We start from the raw sequence: 25,927 nt of genomic DNA, 5'->3' as shown, positions 1-25,927 counted from the left end.
TTTATTAAAGAAGTTGAAGCTCTTGTCAAGGGGAAGAAGAATGCTTATGTGAGGATGAGGTGTGAAGGCTCAGTTAGGGGGCTTGAGAATTCTAAGTTAGCCAGAAAAGATCTAAAGAGAGGCCTAAGAAGAGTCAGGAGGGGACATGAGAAGATGTTGGCAGATAGGATCAAGGAAAATCCTAAGGCCTTCTATAGGTATATCAGGAATCAAAGAATGACTAGAATGTGATTAGGGCCAATCAAAGATAGTAGTAGGAGGTTGTGTGTGGAAACTGAGGACATAGGGGCAGTGCTTAGTGAATACTTTTCGTCAGTATTCTCATTGGAAAAGGACGTTAGTGAGAATACAGAGATACAGGCTACTAGATTAGATGGGATTGAGGTTGACAAAGAGGAGGTTTTAACAATTTTGGAAGATCTGAAAATAGATAAGACCCATGGGCCGGATGAGATTTATCATTGGATTCTCTGGGAAGCCAGGGAGGAGATTGCAGAGCCTTTGGCTTTGATCTTTATGTCATCGTTGTCGACAGGAGTAGGTTGAGAAGAATGGAGGATAGCAAATGTTGGTCCCTTGTTTAAGGAGGGGAGTCGGGACAACGTGGTAATTATAGGCCAGCGAGCCTTACTTCGGTCATGGATATGGTGTTGGAAAAGATTATAAGAGATGGGATTTATAACCATCTGGAAAGAAATAGTTTGATTACGGATAGTCAGCACAGTTTTGTGAAGAGTAGGTAGTTTCTCACTAACGTTATTGAGTTCTTCGAGAAGGTGACAAAACAGGTGGATGAAGGCAAAGTGGTTGATGTGGTGTATGTGGATTTCAGTAAGGTGTTTGATAAGGTTCCACACAATAGGCTATTGCACAAAATACGGAATTTCAGGATTGAAGGTGATTTAGCAGTTTGGATCAGAAATTGGCTAGCTGAAAGAAGACAGAGAGTGGCAGTTGAGTGGAAATGTTCATCCTGGAGCTTAGTGACCAGTGGTGTCCAACAAGGATCTGTTTTGGGGCCACTGCTGTTTGTCATTTTTTATAAATGATCTGAATGTGGACATAGAAGGTGGGTTAGTAAATTTGCGGATGACACTAAGGTTGGCAGAGTTGTGGATAGTGCCGAAGGATGCTATGAGTTACACAGAGACACAGACAAGATGCAGACCTGGGCTGAGAAGTGTCAAATGGAGTTTAATGCAGAAAAGTGTGAGGTAGTTCACTTCGGAAGAAGTTACAGGAATGCAGAGAGATCTCAGTGTCCGGGTGCATAAATCCCTGAAAGTTGCCACCCAGGTTGATAGGGCTGTTAAGAAGGCATATGGTGTGTTGCAATTTATTGGTGGGGGATTGGGTTTTGGAGCCACAAGGTCATGTTTCAGCTGAAAAAGACACTGGTAAGGCCGCACCTGGAGTACTGCGTACAGTTCTGCTCACCGCATTATAGGGAGGATGTGGAAGCTTTGGAAAGGGTTCAGAGGAGATTTACTAGGATGTTGCCTGGTATGGAAGGCTGAGGGAACGGAGGCTGTTTTCGGTGGAGAGAAGTACTTTGAGAGGTGACTTAATCGAGATGTTTAAGATAATCAGGGGGTTAGATAGCGTGGACAGTGAGAGCCTTTTTCCTCGGACGGTGAAGGCTAACACGAGGGGACATAGCTTTAAATTGAGGGGTGATAGATTTAGGACAGATATCAGGGGTAGTTTCTTTACTCAGAGTAGTAGGGGTGTGGAACGGTCTGTCTGCAACAGTGGTAGATTCGCCGACGTTAAGTGCATTTAAGTCGGCATTGGACATCCATATGGATAATGATGGAATGGTTTAGGTTAAATGGGCATCAGATTTATTTCACAGGTCGGCGCAACATCGAGGGCCAAAGGGCTTATACTGCACTGTAACGTTCTATGTTCCATAGTCCATGCTCAAGGTCCAAATCGGAATGCTAGGACCAGTTTCACTTGGTCCCTGGGAAACACAATTCCATGGACAAATATTCTGTAAGATCTGTGTTTACTGATACCACAAAAAGTTAGGACCAGTTGAGTCTTTTGTACTTCATAACAATGAAAGAACAGTAGACTAACAAGCCGTTCAGCTCACCAAACTTGTGATGACACTTGATACATTTCTAACCTTTTTGCCTCTAAGCTGTCTGTATCCCTCTATTTCTTGCTTATTCATATATCTGTCAAAATATCAGTCATGGAGACTGACCTGTAAAGAATGAAAATACTCCAGGTTTCAGTGATATGATGAGAAAGTACTTGGAGGTTTAAAATAAAGAAACATCAGGAATTCTGGGTCCTCACCACAGCACAGCTTTTTCTGAGAAGGCCTTCTTTCATCCTGGTTCTTATCTGGTGAACCTTTCCTCTGGCCAGTCACAGTTCATGTGAGTGATTCTCATCTCACTGAATCATGTGCAGAGGGGATTTACCAGGATGTTGCCTGGAATGGAGAATAGGTCGTATGAGAATAGGTTGGGAGTGCTAGGCCTTTTCTCATTGGAATGGCAAAGGATGAGGGGTGACTTGATAGAGGTTTATAAGATGATCAGGAGAATAGATAGTCAGAGACTTTTTCCCCGGGTACAACAGAGTCCATAAATTTAAGGTGAAGGGTGGAAGGTATGGGGGGTGGCGATGTCAGGGATAGGTTCTTTACCAGAGAGTGGTGGGGACATGGAATGCACTGCCTGTGGGAGTGGCAGAGTCAGAATCATTGGTGGCCTTTAAGCGGCAATTGGATAGGTACATGGATAGGTGCTTAAGCTAGGACAAATGTTCGGCACAATATCATGGGCCGAAGGGCCTGTTCTGTGCTGTATTGTTCTATGTTCCAGTCTGTGTATTCATCGTTATTCTATTTTCCTTGTCTCAAGGCTACGCTTTGTTCTCATTTATTTCACGGATGTCCCCTTTTTAGCTTTCATAAACAGTTTCAAGTTTTTTGTTACCTTTAGCTGCAGTAGAGTTTTGAAAACTTGACAAACTCCCAGGATGGGTCGACCTTGGCACCTTTTCTAGTTAGTTATTTCCAAAGTTTTCCCATTCCAATGCAGAAAGGTGAGTTTCCAATGAAGGTAAGTGTAAGCAGTGAATCATCAAGTTACATGTTGACATTCATCCTTTTAGTGACCTAATAATCTTCCAGCAAGCGAAAAGGTTCTTGTGGTGTAGAGGAACTATCACTGCTTTGGAGCCAGAAGATATTGTTGAAGTCCTGCCTGCCTAGAAGTGTGTTAGGATGTGCCCAAACAGGTTGCTCAAAAAATTAACTAACGATCTTACAGCATGAAACCAGTGAAAGCAGACCCTCAGGATGTAAAATTGGACAAAGGTTCTAATCCATATATTGGGTGATTGTGTTCAAGTATTGTGCAGTGCATTGATTATGTTAGAGTCAAGTTAAGGACATTGTTCAAATGGCTTCTCATCTCTTTTGCACATCCTCACAACTTCCTGATGAAGGGATTACGCCCAAAACGTCAATTCTCCTGGTCCTCGGATACTTTTCCAGCACCATGCTCTCGATACCCTCACAACTTCAGTAATTGTGTTAATCACAACAGTTCCTTTTACATTCAGGAAATTCATTCTTTACATTCACAACAGTCACCTTGTACAGAATCTGCATCTGTCTAAAATCCAGGCCAAGGAATCAGGGCGTTCTTCAGAAAAAGCCAGAGAGGTACAACTTTTCACCGATGTAAATGATATGTCTTTTTGACTAAGTTGTGTTTAACGGAGGGGTTTTTCATTACAAGGTCTAGTGAGATGTCCTGCCCTAACTTACCGAGCTCATCTCATTAATCACCTACCCTGCTTCTACGATATATCTCACATCTGACTTCCACTCCATCTTACCAGAACAACTGGTCACTCAGCAGATATCCTCTGACATCCCCGTATATGTTCCATTTTTAAAAGCCTATTGAGCACTTGGATGATCACTGGTATTCTGAGACTGTCCTATAGAGTCTGAACATGCCAGAGAAGGGGAAAATGGCACCATGATTCTCCGATAGGGACTTGAAGACTCAGGAAGATGGGTGGTCTAAAGGAGTTGTGTCCTCTTCCCTGAGTGCCAGCAGAGCAGGCCAGGCCATGAGATCTTGCCAGCCTGGTGTGAGGTTGCCATCTGGGTCAGTACAGAGAAACTGGCGGGTTGAAGTCAGTGACCTTCTGCACTCTGCTGGCATAATTGCAACATTCTTCTCTCTGTCTCCTTGCACTCATTTTATCTCTGCTGCTGCTGCACCCACCTCATCAGCCTAGATACGGACACTTCAGGAGAACCACAGACATTAAGAGTGTGTATACACAGTTTAGTGAGCAATTCTCAGGGACAGTGCTGCAATTGACTGAGGAACATACACTCCAGGCTGCTGGTATGTGGGGGACTCCTTGGGACCAAAGTACCTGTGCAATCCCAGGCAGGAGGTGACGCTCCCGTACAGTCCACAATCAGGGACTTCATCCAAACACAAACAGCAGAGCAGATGTAGCAGGCAGGCATATAGGACACTATGGTCTTTATTGTTCAGAATCAGCATCAGTACAGAGAACCCTGCTACCATCTGTCTCCAGCCATGGACAGGTTGGTAGCTACCATGGTGAGCCAGGCCCAGCACTACCAAAAGCTGGAGATGCACACACATCACCAATCCATTGCTCCTAATGACTGACGACATGGCAAAAGGTGGGACAAGGAACCTTGACCTGAGCCAAATGCTCTCTCCTCACAAGAGGACAGGGTGGTGCCATGAAGCACCCAACTGGTGACGGAGCCAAGCACAGGACCCTCTGTACTTTCTACTCAGGACACTGCAGAGGTGGCTGTGCCCTCCACCTTCACTCTGCAAGCCCTCTTTCAACTCTTGGAAATTCATCATGCTCTGGCAAGAAGAACAACTGTTCCTCAGTTCTGAGGAAGGGTCACCAGACCCAAGACATAAACTCTGATTTCTCTTCACAGATGCTGGCAGACCTGCTGAGCTTATCCAGCAACTTCTGTTTTGTTAGAGATGGAAGAAAACTTGTGTAAACCACTTTGGTGGGATGGATGACATATACATCTCCCTGAACTTTTGCATAAATGTTCCTGATGTTAACTTTCATGTACTTGAGAGACATTTTGTGCATGTATTTAACACGTTTTCACACTATCTGGCTCTACTTCTTTGTTAATGCTCAGGACACTGCATGCTTTATTCCTCGTAGATTCCCACAGTGTGGAAGCAGGCCCATTAAGAACACACTGACCCTCCTAAGAGCATCCCACACCAACCCCATCCCTGTAACCCTGCATTTCCCATGGCTAACCCACCTTGTCTGCATATCCCTGAATCCTAAGGGCAATTTAGCGTGACCAATCCACTCTCACTTGCACATCTTTGGACTGTGGGAGGAAACTCTCGCAGATACAGGGAAAGTGTGCAAATTTCTACAGTGACCCGAGAATGGCATCAAACCTGGGTCCATGGCACTGTGAGGCAGCAGTGCTAACAACTGAGCCACCACCTCAGGCAAAACCCCATGGAAAGTGGTCAGCGCTGAAAGTCTACTGCACCATCTGGAAGCAGAGAGAGTAATGTGTATGGATGGTTATGGGTCATGGTGACACCTACATCTGTCCACATTTAGTATTCCTAATGTTTGGCTCCTATTGTATACAAAAGCGTACCTGTCAAAGAGCAGTAGTGTGCCAGGGAGGTTCAACACACAGAGGTTAATGCTGAGAATGGCCAGTGAGAGGATAGACTGCATGCTTTATATTTCATGGGCCTGTGACTTTGGTCTTTCCCTTTAAAAGGTCTATAATTAGTGTCTGCTGCACCCCCATCCATCACAGGTTGAGTATCTTATCCTGCCCACTCTGAATGTCATGCAGCCATTTTCTTTCCCATTGTCACTTTTGATTTGCTTCATGATGGAAGGCAGTAATGAGCACTCCTTAGCCAATGTCTTCCAACCTCAGCCTGAACATGAACAGCGAACCCCCAAATATCCACATGCCCCCTAATACCGCCACAAGCTTCCCACTTCCCTATGTCTCCATGCATCGCCTACTGTTCCCACCTAGCTCCAAGCAAATACTGTTGTCATCTTTCACAATTATAACGTGCCCTTGTACAGAGCCTGCAATCCCTTGACTGGTATGGGAGGATTCTGTGCTGGGAACCTCTCAATGACAGGTACCTTTATGGACTTTAGTGAGGACTACTCCCTGAAGACTTTGAGTCATGTTTGTCTGCTTGCTGCAAATGCTGTGTTCTTGCTGCATTTGTTGTTGGCACATAGATCAGGTGTGAAATTAATGCAGCACACTGATGAACTGCAAGCTGTGCACCCTTTAGACAGAGGACTGCTAAACAGCAAGGTAAACTGCCTGTTTTTGCTAAATAGGCATGGTAAGGCAAGCTAATGGAAGACAAGGCAGGGATGCTGTGAGTAGGCAAGTTGGTGCAAAGTGAGTGAATGCTAAGTGCTAAGCAAATGAGTATTCCCGAGATTTGGCCAGATCCAGTCTGTGAGTTGGATGTCTATCCTTGTGTGCAAGTGTCCCTGCTAAAACCTTTCAATGCTAACTTCTGGTCTGCTCTACAATGCAAGTCTGTGCTCCAGAGCACGTAGACAATGAATAGTAGAAATGCCAGGATGGTAATGATGGGTTGGCAGAGGCCAGATGCTAATGTCCATGGAAACGTGGTGAGTGTGCCTGATATCTGTTGTTCATGGAACAGTGGTGAGTGTGTTTGATACCTGTTGTCCATGGAAAAGTGGTAAGTGTGCCAGATATCTGTTGAGCATGCTGTGGCCTGTGGTTGGGTCAGAGATAAGTGGAAGTTCTTTGGAGGTAGTGGGCAGCTGAATCCACCAGGGAGCTGCTCTAGTTTCCTTATCAAATTTTCACACATTTAATGAGCTTGATAAAATAGGTGGCTGAATATTGATGAGACAAGCTGTGACTTAACCTAGGTGTTTAACAAACTTTAACCCTCATCAATTGACATCTCGCTATTGCCTTGTGAGAATTTTGCTATGCCACTTGTGAAAAATACATAGCATGAGATTGCGTTGCTCCCTGTTGTGTTAGGCCTTGCTGGACTTCATTTCTGATTCTACATGTTTAGGTAAGAAAACACTTCAATTTATGTAAATATTGAAGTATTCATATAGACCCGTGGTGATCACATGGAATCAAATAAAGCCATTCAGTTGTGAATATCTGGGCACTAAAGTGAGTTTTGAATTCACTCCTGAAGACTTTCCTTTGGAAAAAAAATGAAGTGCTTACTTACGGTAAGCATGTCTTCTACAATTTGATCGATGCATCTGTGGAAGCTGATTTGACTTGTTATGGTTAGAGGGATCATGTGGAATAAAAAAAACTAAAGGCTATTGTCATTTTCACAGTCAACAGTAAAGATATTGTATTTCTTGAGGTGATTTGCAGTCAGCAGCGGCAAATGGCCTAACTCTGTCATTGTTATTCTGGTGATATAAAGACAATGTCTCCTCAGATCCCCCAGGTATAATCGCTGGGGTTCAACCAAAACGGAGTCATCCCAAATGAGCAAAATGCCAATGGATATAGTGCAAAATGGTGTAATAAATTACAGTAAAATCACTGCAATGCAAACGACAGCAAGACAACTATAAATGAATCTTTATAGCATGTCATAACAATGAAATGAATTTGCTTGGTTTATGTGACGGAGCATTCCATTGTGGAATTAGAATTTTGCTCAAAGTTTAAAAATTTAGTATGGACCTCAATATGCGTTATGTTTATTTGTAAAGAACGATAGTGCATATACTGGCAGGTTCCACTTTTAGCACAGCAAAATTGGTCATTTGAAAATCGGGTTCAGACAAATAGAACGTGAGGTCAAAAATTGATTTTCTGTCCAGCGCATGCTGTGATTGAGAATCTGTTATATAGCCAAGGTTAACAATCTAAGGCTGCTGAAGGAAAGAGGACAGTCGAGGTCAGTTACACAGGAAATGTAATTAGAAAAAAAAATCAAGATTTCACAAAAGCAAGATTTTAAAATCCATTGTATGCTTTCTTCCACTTATGATTTTTGACTTGATTTCATTTGTATTTCACTGTCTTTATAAACAACAACCCATCTCCAATCTTCTTATTCTTCCCAAGTCTTTGAATGCGCTGTCATCTCTCAAATCTGTGCCCATTTTTCCCAGAAAACCTCTGCACCCCTCCAATCAGGTCTTTGTCACAGTACTGAAACAGCTCTTATAAAATTGCATGACATCCTATATTACTGTGTCAAAGATGAACCCTCTTGTCTCATTCTTCTTGATCTGTTTGCATTCCTTGACACAGTTGACCCTAACATCTTCCTGTAAAATCTCTTCACTATCATTCAGCCATGTAAACCTAATTTCAGTTGGTTCCATTCATATGTACCTTCTCATTGCCTCAGGATATCACTTACAATGGCTTTTCTTATCACTCCCACGCATACGTGGACTTTACGGTGATGGAGGGGTGGAGACTGGGTGGTGTAGTAGTGTGCTGGTTGTTGTAGAGGTGGGTAGTGGTGCTGGAAGAGCACAGCAGTTCAGGCAGCATCCAACGAGCAGCGAAATCGACGTTTCGGGCAAAAGCCTTGCCCGAAACGTCGATTTCGCTGCTCGTTGGATACTGCCTGAACTGCTGTGCTCTTCCAGCACCACTGATCCAGAATCTGGTTTCCAGCAGCTGCAGTCATTGATTTTAACCACGTAGAGGTGGGTAATCCTTGTCACTGCAACTGAAAATGTCCACAGTCAACTTTCTGACCCAGACACATCTGATTCACAATAGTATGATGCGATCGAGCTTTGTAGTATCAGCAGGATTGTGGAACAGCTGATATGAGCATTCCTGAAGAAAATGTTTCTTGGATCCTAGGGTTCAGGTAAACCTGGACATTCCTTGAGAAGAGGGGTGAGGTAATAGAGACTTAAAGGGAAGCAGTACTATTTTGCAGAGTGCGTTCAGTGGGTCCAAAACAAGGTTCCTATCCTTCCTGCCTGACATGAGCCTTCGCAGTGAAAGCTAGCAGACTACTCACCTTATATCCACCTTCCCCTGTAACTAACAATGCAGCTGAAAAGGAGGAATAAGGCTATTAACGGGACATGAATTAGCCACTTTAAAACCATCAATGGGCTGGAAGTCTGCTTGATGCCTTCTCTGCCCACCATTATAATATGTGACATGATGGTCATGATCAATGGGAATATGATGAATAGGATATCTGATTTATTTTACCAGCCCCTGCCTTCAAATACTCCAGTGGGAGACTGTAAAATCCATCCCAGTGTTAGTTTTCATGTATATGTTGAGCACAACCACCTCTCTCAGCTTCTCCATAATTCCTTATCAGACATCTAATAAGGGGTGAGCAGACATCTCCTCCAATTAAATACTGGAAAGACTGAAGCCACTATCTTTATTCCTTATTCTAATCTCCATTCCCTATTTGCTACCAACTCCACCCATTTTCATGGCAACAGTCTGACACTAAACAGCCAATTCACAATCTCAGTGCATATTTGAGCTGGAGGTGAGCTGCCAATCAGATACGAGAACAATCACTAAAAACACCAAATTCCAAAATCCACCAGCGTTATGCAACCTTTCAATATAAACCACCAAATTCCAAAATCCACCAGCATTATGCAACCTTTCAATATATCTGTTGCTCATTTGTACATCTGTTACCTCTTGACTTGATTGTTCCAAAGCATTGTCGATTGGTCTCTCATATTCCGCTGAATAAATGTGAAGTTATCTAAAACTCTGCTTGTACCAAGTCCTATACTCAATGATATACATTGAGTCTTCGTCAAGTAATACCGTGATTTTAAAATTCTCAGCCTTGATTTCAAATTCCACATTGGCCTCATTATTCCTTTTCTCCTTGTTGTCCTCTATCCCCATATCTTTTTGAGATCTTTGCATTTAGCTTACTTTGGCTTTTCCATAATCTCAGATTTTATTTGTTCTGCCATTGGTGGTTGTGATTTCAGTTGCATTGGTCTTAATAGAAAGTAATGGCCTCAGGAAAATTACAAGCCAATAACTGGAATAAAGTATGGACCCAAGAACATCACAGAAAGTTAGTTAAATTGTGAAAATGTGGGAAGATTTTCTTCTGTGCAAATAAGCATGAGAAATCATGAATTCCTTCATTAAAAAAAAATTCTGATCTTTATGTGAAGTTGGGGGGAGGGAGGTGAAGCCTGGAAATTTTAGCCTCATCAACTGAAATGAGTGGAAGGGCAGGATGTCTAGACAGCTTGAAGCTAGCATCAAGGAACGGTCAGGTAAGTTTATAGGAAGGGTTCCGAGAAGAACAAATGGGAAAGAAGCAAAGGTGAGGGGAAATCTAGTGTAGAGTATTTCCTTTTTTGTTTGATCGGCTGAGGTGAATAGTTTTTCTCTCCAGTCCCACAAAGACATTTTTTTTCAATTATACTAGAGGGTCTCATTCTTCATACCACCTGACCAGAAAGTCACAGCAGATTCCTGCTAAAGTGCGACCATGATCCTGTCAGCTGTCAAAGCAGGCGACGGGTTGGGGGTTGTGGAGGGATGATACTGTCAAAGTGGTAGCCACAGGCAGAGTACAAGACTACATTTGCATAGAAGTGGAGAACGCACAATGTGGATCAAAATGTACCGCAGCAGCTTATCAATCCAGGGCTATGAGACAACCACCACAAATAGAAAACAATTGGTCACCTTGGACCTTGTTATTACAACAGACACAAAGTTACATTATTTTACAAGGGCCTCCTCATCTCATTTAGGGATTAACCTTATTTATTTGCGATTCAAATTAGCAACATTGCAAAGAGGCATTTTATTCATAGTAACTAACCTTGTTTTCAACAGCTTTTTCCTCTTGATATGGACTTGGTTTCTCTGACTTTCTGATGGGGTGTGTGTGTGCGTCTATAGTCTTTTAACATGGGAAGGCTGTTGTGCTGTAGCTACCACATGGTTCTGGGTAACTGGCAAGTCTGGCCTTGCCTCCCCTCGCCCCCTCCCCCTTCCTCTCCCCTCCCTTTCCTGCCATGGGTGTATCAGAAGGATTTCCATATTAATAATCAATTTGTTTGGTTGTGTTTTGACACTCTCTCTGTCATGATCAAATCCTGAAGCAGGACTTGAATGGCAGGGAGGCCACCACTACACCACAAGACGACTTCTTTAGTTTTATACTCTTTTCAAAATGGATATGACCAATTAAGTCACATTAAAGCTAAAGCACAGGACTACTTGCATGCCAAACAGTGGAAAGAGCACAGAAAAGACAGGCTTCAAAATCCTAACATCAGTCGTTGAGTTATGTAGCACGGAAACAGACCCTTCAATCCAACTCATTTGTGTCGATCACATAACCTAACCTGACCTAGTCCCATTTACCAGTATTTGGTCCATTTCCCTCTAAACCTTTCCTATTCATGTACCCATCCAAATGCCTTTTACATGTTGTAACTGTACCTGCCTCCCCCACTTCATCTAGCAGCTTGTTCCATACATGCACCACCCTCTGTCTGGATTAGCTCTGCAGTCCTGCCACACCAAGTTATGAATGGTGGTAGACAAATAAACAACTAACAGGAAGAAGAGGTCCCATATGCATTCCCATCAAAATGATGGGGGTGCCCACCACATAGAAAATAAAGACAGTGGTGAAGCAGTTTCAGCTGGAAACATCAAGTGGATGATGAATTATGACCTCCTGCTGAAGTTCCCAGCATCACATTTCAATCTGTAAATGGGAGGACTCCTGTGTAGATAGACTTCAGTGAAGGCCCCCCTCACCTCAGGGCAGTTGATAAGAGTGAGGAAATGAAAAATGTGCAACAGCTGCATGTACAAGAAACCCCTCTGTGCAGGATGGAATGACAGAGAGGGACTATTTGTCAGACAGCTAAAATTGTAGGGTATGGAGTCTCAAGGGAGACTTTGAGTTTGGGAATTTACATGTTCCTTAGATTTATATGTGGACACCAAGTATGTATATTAATAACTGACTAAATAACTGTATTCTCCAGCCAACATTCTTGTAGGTTTCTAAACAGTTTGTTGGGAGGTTTAGTTATTTTATTGAATTACAAATAGAGCTGAGCCTCAACGATGGTTGCAATGCCAGTGGACTGGGAGTTGCAAACAGCACAGTCAGCTGCGACTGCCATTAAGCAGAGTGATCCGTTAATCAGGCCAATTCAGCTTCTACCAGGATGTACCACTGAAAAGATGTTACTGTAATGTATTTTGGCAGTTTCAATCAGAACTCCACAAGGCTTAGAAGGTAAAAAGTTCACACTAGAGGGTGCTCTCATCCAATTGTGTTCAGACTCATTGTTTGTATAAAGTAGAAGGAGCTTTCATTGAGGATGGGCTATGCATTTATTGAATACTAATACTGATTATCCAAAGTGGAAATATATCCTAATTGTCCAGAACTGGAATTTTTTTAACAACTAATTAGAAAAGAGGATCTTGCTTGTTTTGCCAATTTGTAGCTGATAAGAATATGAAAAATAAATTCTGTTCCCCAGCAATGTTTTCATATCGTTTTTAACAAAAAAAAGTTGAATTTGATAGAAAAGAAATGTTTCCATGTTAATGCCAAAAGATTAATTTTGCAGTAACACCACCTCATTCTGTCAATTTCGGAATACTGCACGCTGTTTCAAGTGAGGATGCCTTGACTTGGAATAATTTCCACTTTTGCTAACTTTGATATATTATTTTGATGAGGCAAGTAATACTTAATCCACATTCTTTTCATGGTTTTCTTTTGGCAGAATGAACAGATAGTACATTTCACATTTTAAAAGGCATTTGGCATGCTTGCCTTCATTGCTCAGTCCTTTGAATATAGGAGTTGGGAAGTCGTACAGGACATTGGTGAGACCTTTTCTGGAATACTGTGTCCTTTTCTGATCACCCGGTTACAGGAAGGATATTATTAAGCTGGAGAGAGATCAGAAGAGATTTAACAGGATGTTGCTGGGTATGGAAGGCTTGAGTTATAAAGAAAGGCTGGATAGGCTGGGACATTTTTCACTGGAGTGTGGGAGGTTGAGAGGCAACCTGATAGAAGTTTATAAAATAATGAGTGGTATCAATAGAGTTAATGATAGTTGTCTTTTCCCTGGAATTGGGAATTTCAAGACCATGGGGCACATTTTTAAGGTGAGAGGAGAAAGATTTAAAAAAACAGACATGAGAGGTAAATTTTTCATTTAGAGTGGTTCACATGTGGAATGAACTGCCTGAGGAAGTGGTGAATGTGGGTACAATTACAATGTTTAAAAGACATTTGGATAAGTACATGAACAGGAAAGATTTGGAGAGATATGTGCGAGGAGCAGGCAGGTGGGAATAGTTTAGTTTGGCATTGTGCTCAGCATGGAATTGTGGAACCGAAGCGTCTGTTCCTGTGCTGCATGACTCTATGCTGAATATTATTTAACTGGAGAAATACTGCAGAAAGATACAGAACCGAGGGATTTGAGAGTCCTTGTCCGAAAATCATGAAAAGCTAGCATCCAAATTCAGCAGGTAATAGGGAAGGCAATGGAATATTGAACTTTATTTCAAAGGGAATGGAACATAAAAGTAGGGAAGTTTTACTAAAACTAAATAACACACTAGTCAGATTTCAGCTGGAATACTGTGAACAGTGTTGGATCCCTTATCTAAGAAAAGATGTACTGGCATTGAAGGCAATCCAGATAGGTTCACTAGGCAGATACCAGGTTTTGGAGGGACTGTCTTCTGAGGAGAAGTTGAGTAGATTGGGCCAATATTCATGGAATGTAAAATAATGAGAAGCGACCTTATCAAAACACGCTTAGACACTTCACAGGGTAGATGCCAAAGGACTTTTTCCCCTTGTAGGAGAATCTCAGACCAGAACACAAGATCTCAGAACAAGGGTCACGCATTTATGATAGAGATGACAGAAAGTTCTTCTCTCAGAGAATTGTGAATCTGTGGAATTCTGTACCACAGCGGGTTGTTAAGGCCGGTTAAGACAGATTTTTCATTAGCAAGGGAATCAAGAATTATGGGGAAAAGACAGGAAAGCGGAGTTGAGAATTATCAGGTCAGCCATGATCTCATTGAATGATAGAGCAGACTTGATGGGCTGAATGGCCTACTTTTGCTTTCAAGTCTTCTGGACACAAAAACAGATCTTATATCCACTCTTCATAAAGGCTATTGAAGCAATGATAATTGAGTTTGTTTCTACTCAGCCAAAAAAAATCTGTTGAGTTTAGATTTTCCACCACCTTTTCCGTTTTCATTAGAAAGAATGGGATCTGCCAGAAGTGGAGGTGGGTTTTCTGAAACTGGAAGGAAGGGGTCTCGTCAGCCATTTTTAAGTCTTCTGAGTTGTCTCAGGATGATAGAAATCCAGGACTGTGTCTTGAGATGATATCACCAATTGCAGTACATAGTTTATAAGTGGAGGCCAAGTTAATAGTACATTTGGAAAGAAAAACCATTGCAGGAGATACTCTGACTACAATCAAATGGGAAACAGAGGAACCATACAATGACTATCTTGCTCAGCTATACAATGCAGGACTAACTTTGTGATAAGATAATGTAGTTGTCTGTGTCAAATGTGGCACGGGAACAAAACATGTTTCAAAGTGCTTTGCAGCCAAGTAAGTACTGTTTAAGTGTAGTCACTGTGTTAAGAGTGTGTAAACTTGACAAACATGATCTGGAGAAGGCCATATAGCCTCTTGAACCTACTGTGGTATTTACTAAAATCATGGCTGATCCTCAAACTCAACTCTACATTTTGACTAGTTTTTCACCTGATCCACATACGTCTTGATTTTCTTGGAGACCAAAACTCTGTTAATTGGCCTTGAATATACCTACAACCTTCTGGGAGTTCTATTCTTTGAGTGAAGCAGATTCTTGTTATCTCAGTTCAAAATAGCAATCCCCATATCCTGAGACTCTGCCACCCAAACAGCTAAAGTACCCTCTCAGCATCTAATCTAAAGCAAAGATCTGCAGATGCTAGAAATCTGAATGAAAATCAGAAACTGCTGGAGAAACTCAATAGGTCTGGCAGCATCCGTGGAGAGAAAGCATACTTAACATTTTGAGTTCAATACTCTTCTTTGTCTCAGAATTTACTTTTTTAAACCTCTCAATGTTTCAATGAGGTTTGATTAGATTTGATTCCCTACAATGTGGAAACAGGCCCTTCGGTCCAACAAGTCCACACCGACCCGCTGAGCAGTAACACACCCAAACCCCTTTTCCCCCTCTGACTAATGCACCTAACACTATGGGCAATTTAGCATTGTCAATTCACCTGGCCTGCACATCTTTAGACTGTGGGTGGAAACTCCCGCAGATACAGAGAGAATGTGCAAACTCCATGCAGACAATCGTCCGAGGTTGGAATCAAACCTGGGACCCTGGTGCTGTGAGGCAGTAGCACTAACTATTGAGCCACTATACTGTCCCAATAGGCTACTCGGCCCAGCAAGTCCACACCGATTCTCTGAAGAGCGTCCCACCCAGACTCACCTTCTACCCTATCCCTGCATTTCCAGACTCACCTTCTACCCTATCCCTGTCTAATCCACCTAACCTACACATTCCCAGACACTATGGGCAATTTAGCATGGCCAATCCACCTAACCTGCCCATTCCTCCACAGGGAGGAAACCGGAGCACCCAGAGGGGACCCATACAGACACAGGGAGAATATGCAACCTCCACAAAGACTGAGGCTGGAATTGAACCCAGGGTCGTGGTGCTGCGAGACAGCAGTGCTAACCACTGAGCCACCATGCCACCCCAGGTAATGTCATATATTCTAAATTCAAAACATTGTAGGACTATTTTTTTCAAGCTATCCTTATTGGATAATACTCTCAACCCAGGAATGAACCTTGCTCACCTTTTCAGTACCCCTGCTTAGCCAAGTATATCCTTCCGTAGATGTAAGATCACACCGTACAATAGGAAAAAGTGAGGACTGCAGATGCTAGAAAGCAGAGGTGAAGAGTGTGGTGCTGGAAAAGCACAACTGGTCAGGCAGCATCCGAGAAGCAGAAGAGTCGACGTTTTGAGCATCCCTGATGAAGAGCTTATGCTCGAAACGTCGACTCTTCTGCTCCCTGGATGCGGCCTGACCGGCTGCGCTTTTCCAGCACCATACTCTTCCGAACTGTACAGTACTCTTGCTTTCCAGCACCTTTTCAATTAAGAACAATATAATTTGCTTTCTAGGTTTGAATTTAAATTTCTGCATGCCTTCTTCAAGAGCACTCAAAGTTTCTGAACATTAGCATTTAATAGCTTCAAAGCATTCTATTTTTATTCTTTCAAGGAGTGTGCGCATTGCTGGAGAGGCAAGCATTTGCTGCTTGTCCCTAATTGGTCTGCTCTTCCTGCTAAAGGGAGTAAGCTTCACATTTTTCTACTTCTTTCCCACTCATTTATCCTATTGATACCTCTTTGCATCATCTTCATTGCTTAATTTCCCACACAGCTTTGTCTTCTTAACAAATTTGGATCATATGCCTGTTCCCTTCATCCAGGCCATTAATACAGATTGTAAATAGCTGAGACCCCAGCACTGATTCTTGTAACACTCCAAGAAAAAAATGCCTACCAACCTAAAAATGATCTTTATTTCTCCTTCTTGTTTCTTGCCCTTTAACCAACCATCTATCCATGTTAATAAATTACATTCAATCTTGTCAGCCCTTCTGAGTGACAAGTTAGTATTTCCCATTATTAATTTTTTTTTGAAAATGCACGATTCTCTTTTAAGCAATGTAGGGGAATTCCAGCTGCAAATTTGCACATGGACAGCATTTAGACAATGCCAGATAATTTGCTTTAATGAAGCTTTGAGTGATGCACTAGTATTAGGATCTTTCCCATATTCCTTGCAGGGCAGGTAAAGGCTCAGCTTAGCAAAGTATCAACTGTGGTTCAGTTGGTAGCACTCTTTTCCCTTAGTCAAGAAGTTGTGGATTCAATACCCCCTCACTTTGGAGCTGAATACATAAATCATAAAAGCTGACACTGCAGTATAGGACTGATGAGGTGTTGCACAATTGAAGATACTGTCAACCAAATGAAACATTAAACTGAGGTCCTATCTATCCTCACATGGACATAAAATCTCTCTCATCATTTTTCAAGATGTGCAGGTGCTGGTCTTGGACTGGGTGGACAAAGTTAAAAACCACACAACACCAGATTTATTTGGAACTAGTTACCTGATGAAGGAGCAGTGCTCTGAAAGCTAGTACTGTACTTCCAAATAAACCTGGTAGAATATAACCTGGTGATGTGTGATTTTTAACATTTTTTCAAAGCAAAGCAGGGAGTTTGTTCCTAGTGGCCTAGCCAATATTTATCCATTAACCAGCAAAAAAAAAGCAAAACAAATCAAGTCATATTACAATGCTGTCTATGGGAGCTATCACATTTTATAAATCACAATCGCAAATTTCAGAAAAGTACTTAACTTTAAAACACTTTGAAATGTCTGGGAGTGATGAAGAGCACTACATAAATGCAGGTCTTGGCAATTTGGCAATTTCACAGTATTGAGCAGAAGTATCAACCATATTGTGTGCAAAGCTTGGAGGGGGCTTAAATCCATGATCACCTTTCTCAGGTGTGACAATGTTAATCACTGATATATGATGACACTTTAAACAAGATCCAGAAGAGACTGTATACCCATAATTAGATTCACAAATGATGTAAACACTTTGTTTAGGGTTGAGGTTGTGTTTCTAGTTCTCACAAGTTTGAAATAATCACACTTTTGACTCAAAATGATTGCATTTCATTAAACGTATTTTTTAGTTCTCCACGTGGCTGGACTGATGCACTGTTATTTGGCAACTGACTGCGGTACCTGTGACATTCTGAAATATTCATTCTCATAATAATTAATTCCTAACTCTTAAAATAATATGTACTTTTACAAACATTTATAACCAGGTTTCATTACTCAACAAACAATCGAAGGTTTTAGCTAATTGCTTTCAAGATTTAACGTACTGGGGATGAAGGTATATTTGTAAAGGCCACGGGGAAGTTGCAAACTTAGCTTTTAATGCTATGGAAATACTTCCAAAGGTAAATAGACGAGTTACTTAAACTCACCGAAAATAGAAACTGTATGAATTATTTTAAATCTCATTAAAGCTTCATTTACATATATAAACTGCCAAACTGACAGCCACCAGCAATGGCACAAAAATTAGGATTACAGGAGTCACTCAATGGTACAATTCTCGACCCTGTCTTAATGTCAGCTATCAAGTCCCAAATGCGCAGTTTGCAATCTTCTATTGTCCAAAAATATGAAGCAGTTGCGAGCCTTCTTTATCAGTGTTTAGATTCACTGGGGGTGTGATTTTATTTTCTTTTGACAGTTATCAACCCTCACAAAAAAAATAGGATTTCTGCCTTCACACGGGCAGTGAGTTACCCTTTTTCTTAAAACAAAAGAAGTAAATTTATTCTTAAAAAGCACTGCAAACCTCTCAGATCTACTAAGAGCCGCCGCTCCCAAATGTATTTGTACACAGAAACACCCCCCTCCCCCGTCCACTCGTGAATTTCCGTCCATTTCCGTCTCCATACGCGCCAAGGAGGAAAGCGATTACCGACCATTTTAATAAACAGTCGAATACAATACCAGAGGATGAATGAATGTAGTTGATGAGCATCCATGGGGCACAGCTCGGCCGCGGGGATGGCGGGGGAGGGGAAGCAGAAAGAGATCCATTCGGCAATCTCCGGAACACACCCGCTTCCCAAACCGAAAACACAGAGAAAAGCAAAATTAAAACGACTGCTTATCACGCTGGGACCGGTCCCAGCAATCGACAGCACCCACCCGCACAAAAATCCATCCCGCCCGTTGTAACCGCACACCTGAGGAGATGTACCGTTAAAAAAAATTCCGGTCGTTAATTTCCGTTCATTTCCGCCGAAGGGGGCCGAAGCGGCGGCAGCGACAAAGACGCGCCTTTCGGGGGAAAAAAAATAAATAAATAAAGTTTTCAATGCGATCGGGCATGATGTTTTTTAAGAAACGCGAGTGCGAACGGTGTCGTTTGCTAGTGAGTTGTAAATAGTTTGTGGATTGCTGATGATATTTTGATTGAAGCGCGGGGGCCCCCGCACGCGGAGGATTCCGGGTAAAGTGAATTGATATTCAAAATGGCGGATGGAGCGTCCAAAGATGAAAAGCCAGGTAATGGCTCTAATTTTACATATTCATATTTCCATTTAGCATAATTTATTTTGCCTTATTACTGTATTTGATTGCGGGGCCAGCAAAAAAGAAAACTTTAATGTATTTCTTTCTCGTATAAACACAGTCGGATCGGCCGTTTCAACGAAGCGCATTCCGCCGAGGAATTTTTTTTATTATTTAAAAAAAGGAGGAAGGGAAAAAAATAAAACAAAATAAAGAGAAAGCGAAAGGCAGGGGGAGGATAATTTTGACTAAAAAAATTATGCAAACTAAGGCGCGGCGTTTTACATTTTCTACTGTTTTTATCGATGCAAAAACGCTCTATGCTAATTTGGGATCAAATATTAACCTCCGATTTATTCAAGGGGGATAAAATAATAGAAAATGTTACGAAGGGTTTTGTTGAGACCGCCAAATGCGGAACGGCTGAGAAAAGTGAACATATTAAAAATCTGTGTCTTGTTTGAGCGGGATCAAAATCTGAATGTGTAATATAGGCTGAAGAGGGTTTGTTTTTAAATCGTAGGAACGCCCCTCATGTTTAGGTGAATAGATTTAATAACTTGACGTGCGCGTTTGGTGTGTAATTTTTTTTATTATTGAGTTGGATGATCATCCTTACTTTCCCCAGTCATGAGCTGTAGTGAGCTCAGATGACGGAGAATGCAAGCAGGAATGCTTATTAAAATCTGCCCCGAGGTTTTAATGAGCAATCTAGGCCTTGACTGATTTGTTTCGCTTTATTTTTTTAATCGCTCTTGGCATTCAGATTATATAACGTAACATCCGCATTTACTGAAATAGAATGCCAAGGAGTTGCAAAGGCGTATTTATAATTTTCTATTTTGATATACTCATAGATGTTTAATTTTATAAACAACATATACTGCCGAATACGCTAGGCTGTTTTAACGCTTTGTTTATTTAGTAAAATAATTTACTTGAAATTATTTCACTGGTGTTAATTATTGTGCACTTCCGATTGTAAGGATGAAATTATTCAGTGGCACATCATTTGCAAGTGTACATTTTTTTTGCCTTGAGACAATTCACAAAAATACATTGATGTTTTAACCAGCGTTATGATGTTTTAAATTATGACACATTTACAGCTGTAATAAAGTTACTACTAATCAGTGTTTGTGCACATTTGTATTAACTGCATTTAACTCCACAGGTGATATTAAAAAAAGTGTTAATTTTTAATATCTGGTACAACTGGTATGTGACCTGTTTAGCAAAAAAAACTGTCAGATGGGGAAAAAGATTTTCCTAAGTAAATTTTTGTGCAGCTGAATGTCTTTTGTAAACTATATCATGATATTTAATTTTTTTCAAAAATGTATTTCTGGGTTTAATTGCAATATAACACTCCTGACCAGTCTGTAAAACTAAAAATAATATGTCAAATGTTCTTTGTAGGTACGTTGTTAGAAAATAGTTTTTTTTTAACTAACTTTTTAAAAATATTTCTGTGGGTATTGTTGGGCCATTGTCTGTCCATGTCCGCTGTTTGTTTGAGTATCTCTTAGGAGAACATCCTGATTCAACTATGTTGAACAATTTTCTGTTTTGTTTTTAACCCCATCTTTGAGACTGAATCCACCATTAACATGTGTCTTTCTGGTGGAACTGTTGTTTGAAGGTCGACACCAAGTGCAAAACCAGATTAAAATTGAAAAAGGTAGTAGGGCAATAAAAAAACCTGAAATTAGAAAAACGTAATTGAGGATTATGCTGGCAGGCTTTACTTATCACCTGTTACTTTTAACAGCATTATTCTGAGAAAGTGTTGGATTATCATTTTGTTCCGTATGTACCGAATAGCTTGCTGAGCCATTTTTAAAAGTTTTGAGAGTTATCCATATAGTTAGGGTTAATATGGTATGATTCCTTCTCAAAAGGACCTGAATGTGGGATTTCATGATTGTTTCATATTACTCATGACTGGTTCCACAAATTACTGTTTTTATTTAATTACATTTCATAAGTAATATTGTTTGAACTATTGGTGGCTGAGCCATTACTTTAACCACCACACTAGATATGTTTGCTGAGTTTGGATCTTAGCAGTTGTATAATCATGGGGATCAACATTTCAGTTGTCCTGTTTTGTGTATCAAATAATAGGCGGTTTAGTGAGTTTCATGGGGAGGTTTATGGCACAGTGGGTAGCATTTCTGTGTTTGAGCTAGTAGGTCCAACTTTAAAATCTAACTCTGTCCAGTTAGGAATTGCTGGGCAATTCCTGACCAATTGTTATATTGGTCAAGTCCAAGACTCTGTGCTGAGGGAAACACTAAAGCTTGAGGTAATCGCTGCAGAGGCACAAAGATTTTTGTCTAATGCTTTCCAGCCATAATGTCAAAGGGGCTGGAAACTGTAGAAATGTTGAGCTGTGTGCCTTACAAAAACTTACATTTTAAAAACAAGGATATTGATAATGTTTTGAGGCATATCAGAATGTAATGGTACATAAAGGAAGATTTTGCATCTTGTTCACTTAGTATAATTTCCATTTTGAATTGTTTTCACCCTCTGGGCTGTATGTTTGACATGGAGTGCAACTTATGAATTTTAAGTTGGTTTCAAATTGAATTGAATGGAACAGTATGTGACAATATTATTACAAAACTTGTAAGATTCAAGTTGAAATATTTCTATAAACTGTTTTACAAGTACTTTGAATTTTTTTTGGAAAAACAAAAATGTACTCTAAAACTTGATCATGGAAGTTCTATTTTAAAATACAGCAAACTGGTTAAATGCTATTCTTAATATTCTCTTTCTGTCTCTCTGCGGCTATGAAATTGTACTCTGCAGTCTGTTCTGCCACCCTGATGCATTTTGTATAGTATGATCTGCCTGTATATCAGCAAAGCAACACTTTGTCACATGTATCAAGATACATGTGACAACAATCAATCGAATATCAACCTGCAAAAGCTTTTGGCAAATGCCAATGGTACGCAATACGAGCAGAAAGATTGTTGGTGATGGAAGAACTTGGGAGCCTCTACCATCATCTATCTTTAGCTTCAGGCTACAACATGAAAGTGTATAGTGCCAGTATAGCTTGGAGTCACCAATAGTGAGATTTGATTTTTCTGAGAAATGATGAATGTGTACAACTGTGTGTCGGGAGCTTTTGGAAGGAATGCAAGAAAGTTTGGAAGAGCAATGAGTATTGATAAAATGGAGAGAAAACTAAATTGGTGCAAGGAGAAATGAAGGCAGTGGGGTTTTACTTTGTTTTGCCTAGACATAAGTGCAAGTCCTACTAGCTTCAATATCAGAATTGATAAAGCTGTATGGGTGGCGAGAGAGAGTCTGTCCATCATAGTTCATTTAAATCTTACTTTTGACATCTGCATGACTTGAATCAGTAACTTGATTTCATTCTCTAACTTGAACTCATTGAGTTACTGTCCCTATTTTCACAAGTTTAAGGATGATTTCAAAGGTAAGAAAAATGTTTTGAAATGAAAGCACCTGATACATGTGATAAATACTAATACTTAAGAAAGTGTGATTCTCAACATATTAGGAAATGAATAATATCTCTGGGTAGATGCAGTATACATGTGTATTTATGCTTTCAAATGTTTTAGCTCCTAGTTTCAATATTCCTTGAGCTGAAGCAGTCAAAAATTAGTTCTTTTAAGTTTCATTTTTTTCTATAAATTTGTCTGAGAACAGTATGGATCTTTACATTTGTGTGCTTTTGGCAGAAATACTATCATATGTTAAAATATATGACATCTAAACTAAGTACTATTTGGCTTGATAGTGTAGAAGCTTATAATGACTAAAGTAGATTATTTGTCAAACATTAACTGGAGTAGCTCCTGTTTTTTAAAAAAAACGAAATTGCTGGAAAAACTCAGCAGGTCTGAGTTGGCATTTTGAGTCCGGTGACTCTATCTGAACTGTTGGTAGCTAGGAAAAAGTGGTATTTATGCTGAAGCCAAAGTAGGGTAGAAGTGGAGAGGTGAATAGATAGGTGGAGATGGAGCCCAGAGTGAGAGAGATGAAAGGGGAGTCAGGAGACTATGGATAGCAGACCAGGACAGAAGAAAAGCCAAATAAGTGATGATAAGATCTAAGATTGAGAAAGTGGGTTACCTGTGCTGAATGCAACCCATATAATGTGAAACAAATGCAAATCGCTGGAAAAGCTCAGCAGGTCTGGCAGCATCCGTGGAGAAAAGTTAGAGTTAATGTTTCGGGTCCAGTGACCCTGTTCTGCAGAAGGGTCTCTGTATCCAAAATATTAACTCTACTTTCTTTCAATAGATACTGCCAGACCCGCAGAGCTTTTCCAGCAATTTCTGTTTTTGATTCTGCTTTCCAGTATCCACAGTTCTTTCAGTTTCTATTTACCTTTATAATGTGGGTATGGGTGATTGCTAAAAGCATTCCATGTCATGATGGGTCCAGGTGTGGAAGCATGGAAAAAAAAGCATGGAAGTTTGGAATCAGGCTCTGCAGTTACTGAATTTGTTATGGAGTCCTAGAAGCTGCAGCATCCACAGGCGAAAAATGAGATGTTGGCCTTCGAACTTGCGCTGAAGCTTGCTGGAACATTGCAGCAAGCCTCCGACAGAAACATTGGCTCGCACAAGGGTGTGATTGCTCTATGACAAGCAATTCATTCAATGCATCAAGCCATCTTGACATCCATGAAGAGAATGGTTAATTTGCTGTTAACTTTGTTTCATATTCTTTGATATACTGGCCTCCAAAAAATCTTTCTGTTTTCAGTATGCCAAACCCTTTGAAGGCAGAGTTCCAGATTGCTATTAATTGTGTGAAAATGTCATTCTGGATTTTGCACCCGAGTGGCTCAACTCTCTCTCTTTTAAAAAAAAATTGCCCTCTTGCTCTTGCTCCCTCCACTCAGGAAAACTGTGTCTCTGTATCCATCTGATCAAAACCTTTGAACATTTTGAGCACCTTGATTTGGTTGCTTTTCAATCTTGCTTACTAGAGGGAGTATGCAACCTGTTCTTATAATGTAACATTCTAGGGCTTGGCATAATTCTTGTAAAAATACATCATTGATACTACATTGATTTTGGACATAGGAAATTTATGTATAAACGGGGGAGGCTAGGTTCTCAGGGCCTTCCAGGAAAAAAAAGTCCCAGTCTATCCAGTCTCCCTTTATAACTCAAACTTCCAGTCGCAGTAACATCCTTGTAAATCTTTTTTATGCCCTTTCCAGTTTAATAACATCCTTCCTCTGGTTGGCAACCAGAACTGTACATAGTATTCCAAATGCAGCTTTACCAGTGTCTTTTACAGCCATAACATGACATCCCAACTCTCTGACTTAATACTTTCTCCATCCTACCTACCAGTGACGGCACTTTCAAAGAACTATGTATCTGCACCCCTAGGTTTCTCTGTTTGATAATACACCCCAGGGCCCTACCATTACATGATCCTACATTGCAAATTCCTATTCCTCTTGGTTAATGTTTTTGAAAATTTAGTGTTTAGGGAAAAAGCTATACACGTATTTACATTTAAAATGAGGTTGACACTTTCTCTCTCTTCAGCATAACACGAAGCATTCATTATGTTGTGCACTTAGTACCTGATTCACTATATCTTATGTTTTAATTATTTCTGATACTTGAGTAACAAAATTCCTGCCCCTCAGTTCACTGTTCAGGTACTCAGTGTAAGTACTAGTTGAAAAATGTAGTCTACTTTAACTATTTGACTTGGTTTGTATTGATGCTAAATTTTTACTTAATTTATACTAAATATAGGATGTGACACAATCATACTTTTTACTGTTCAGTACATGCTTGTTATAATCAGCAGTGTAAGCACAAATTTGATGGGATAACTGATGAGATTGTATTGTGTAATCATGCCAAGTTTTATAGTGGGGTTTATTAGTTGGCAACACTAAATTACGCAATTCTCAAAGAGACAATTTCAAAGACAATAAGCCACAGTTTTACAGACCAGTCACCTTAACATTGATAGTTAAATTTTTAGAGGTGATCATATGGGATCAAATTTAACAGAGAAAAACCTAAATGAATTGAAGATGGAAATGGTACAAAGCAAACCATTTCTCAGAAATTTAAGTTTTGAGGAAATAATGAGTATTAAATGAAGCACGGTTTGTGATGTATAGAAGAGTTAGAGCATGCTTAGGAATTTGATTGAAGGGCTGAAACAGAATTTGATATTGTGTTCTGAACAGATACATCTATTTGTCAACAAATGCCCCTTGGTCCCGTGGAAAATCAAAGGTCAATCATCTTAATTCTAGGACATCACTACAGGAATTCCTTAGAGTAGATATTTTCTAATCAGTCTGTTCAGAGATGTAATTACACACCTTTTGGAGCAGGTGGGACTTGCACATCCATCATAAGGAGATGTTCACCTTCACCACTCTTCAAATAGTGAAGAAGTTCATGTGCATATGCAGCAAATCCTAGACTACATTTAGACTTTGGCTTATAAATGACAGTTAACATTTGGGCCAGGCAAGTGCCAGGCATCTTCATCAAAGGAACCATCCCCTCTTGACCTTAAATGAGATTATATCTTGTGTCTTCATGTTGAAGATACCTCACAATCACATT

The 25,927-nt window shown here is 40.5% G+C and overlaps 1 protein-coding gene and 1 long non-coding RNA gene across 4 annotated transcripts in view; one reads left to right on the top strand and one right to left on the bottom strand.

The window, feature by feature from the left end:
• The window catches only part of LOC132820802 (uncharacterized), a 45,410-nt gene extending 26,275 nt beyond the window's left edge, over positions 1-19,135 (bottom strand). Inside the window, exons 1-2 of one of the 2 annotated variants that reach the window (XR_009645244.1) lie at positions 19,003-19,135; positions 18,750-18,863 (exon numbers count right to left, since the gene is read on the bottom strand). This is a non-coding gene — a long non-coding RNA (uncharacterized LOC132820802). Of the gene's footprint in view, positions 1-18,749 lie in introns of both variants that reach the window. The other variant, XR_009645243.1, reaches the window with a different exon arrangement.
• Positions 19,136-19,263: 128 nt separating this feature from the next.
• Positions 19,264-25,927, top strand: part of LOC132820801 (POU domain, class 2, transcription factor 1-like) — a 180,433-nt gene continuing 173,769 nt past the window's right edge. For both annotated transcript variants that reach the window (XM_060833113.1, XM_060833112.1), the window contains exon 1: positions 19,264-19,310. In XM_060833113.1, coding sequence (XP_060689096.1) covers positions 19,277-19,310 — 34 coding nt within the window. In that variant the 5' untranslated portion in view covers positions 19,264-19,276. The remainder of the gene's footprint in view (positions 19,311-25,927) is intronic.

This window comes from Hemiscyllium ocellatum, chromosome 12 (genome assembly GCF_020745735.1).
Source record: "Hemiscyllium ocellatum isolate sHemOce1 chromosome 12, sHemOce1.pat.X.cur, whole genome shotgun sequence".
NCBI classification, from domain to species: Eukaryota; Metazoa; Chordata; class Chondrichthyes; order Orectolobiformes; family Hemiscylliidae; genus Hemiscyllium; species Hemiscyllium ocellatum.
Note: the sequence above shows the minus strand (reverse complement) of the source record. Positions and strands in the feature narration are given on the sequence as shown.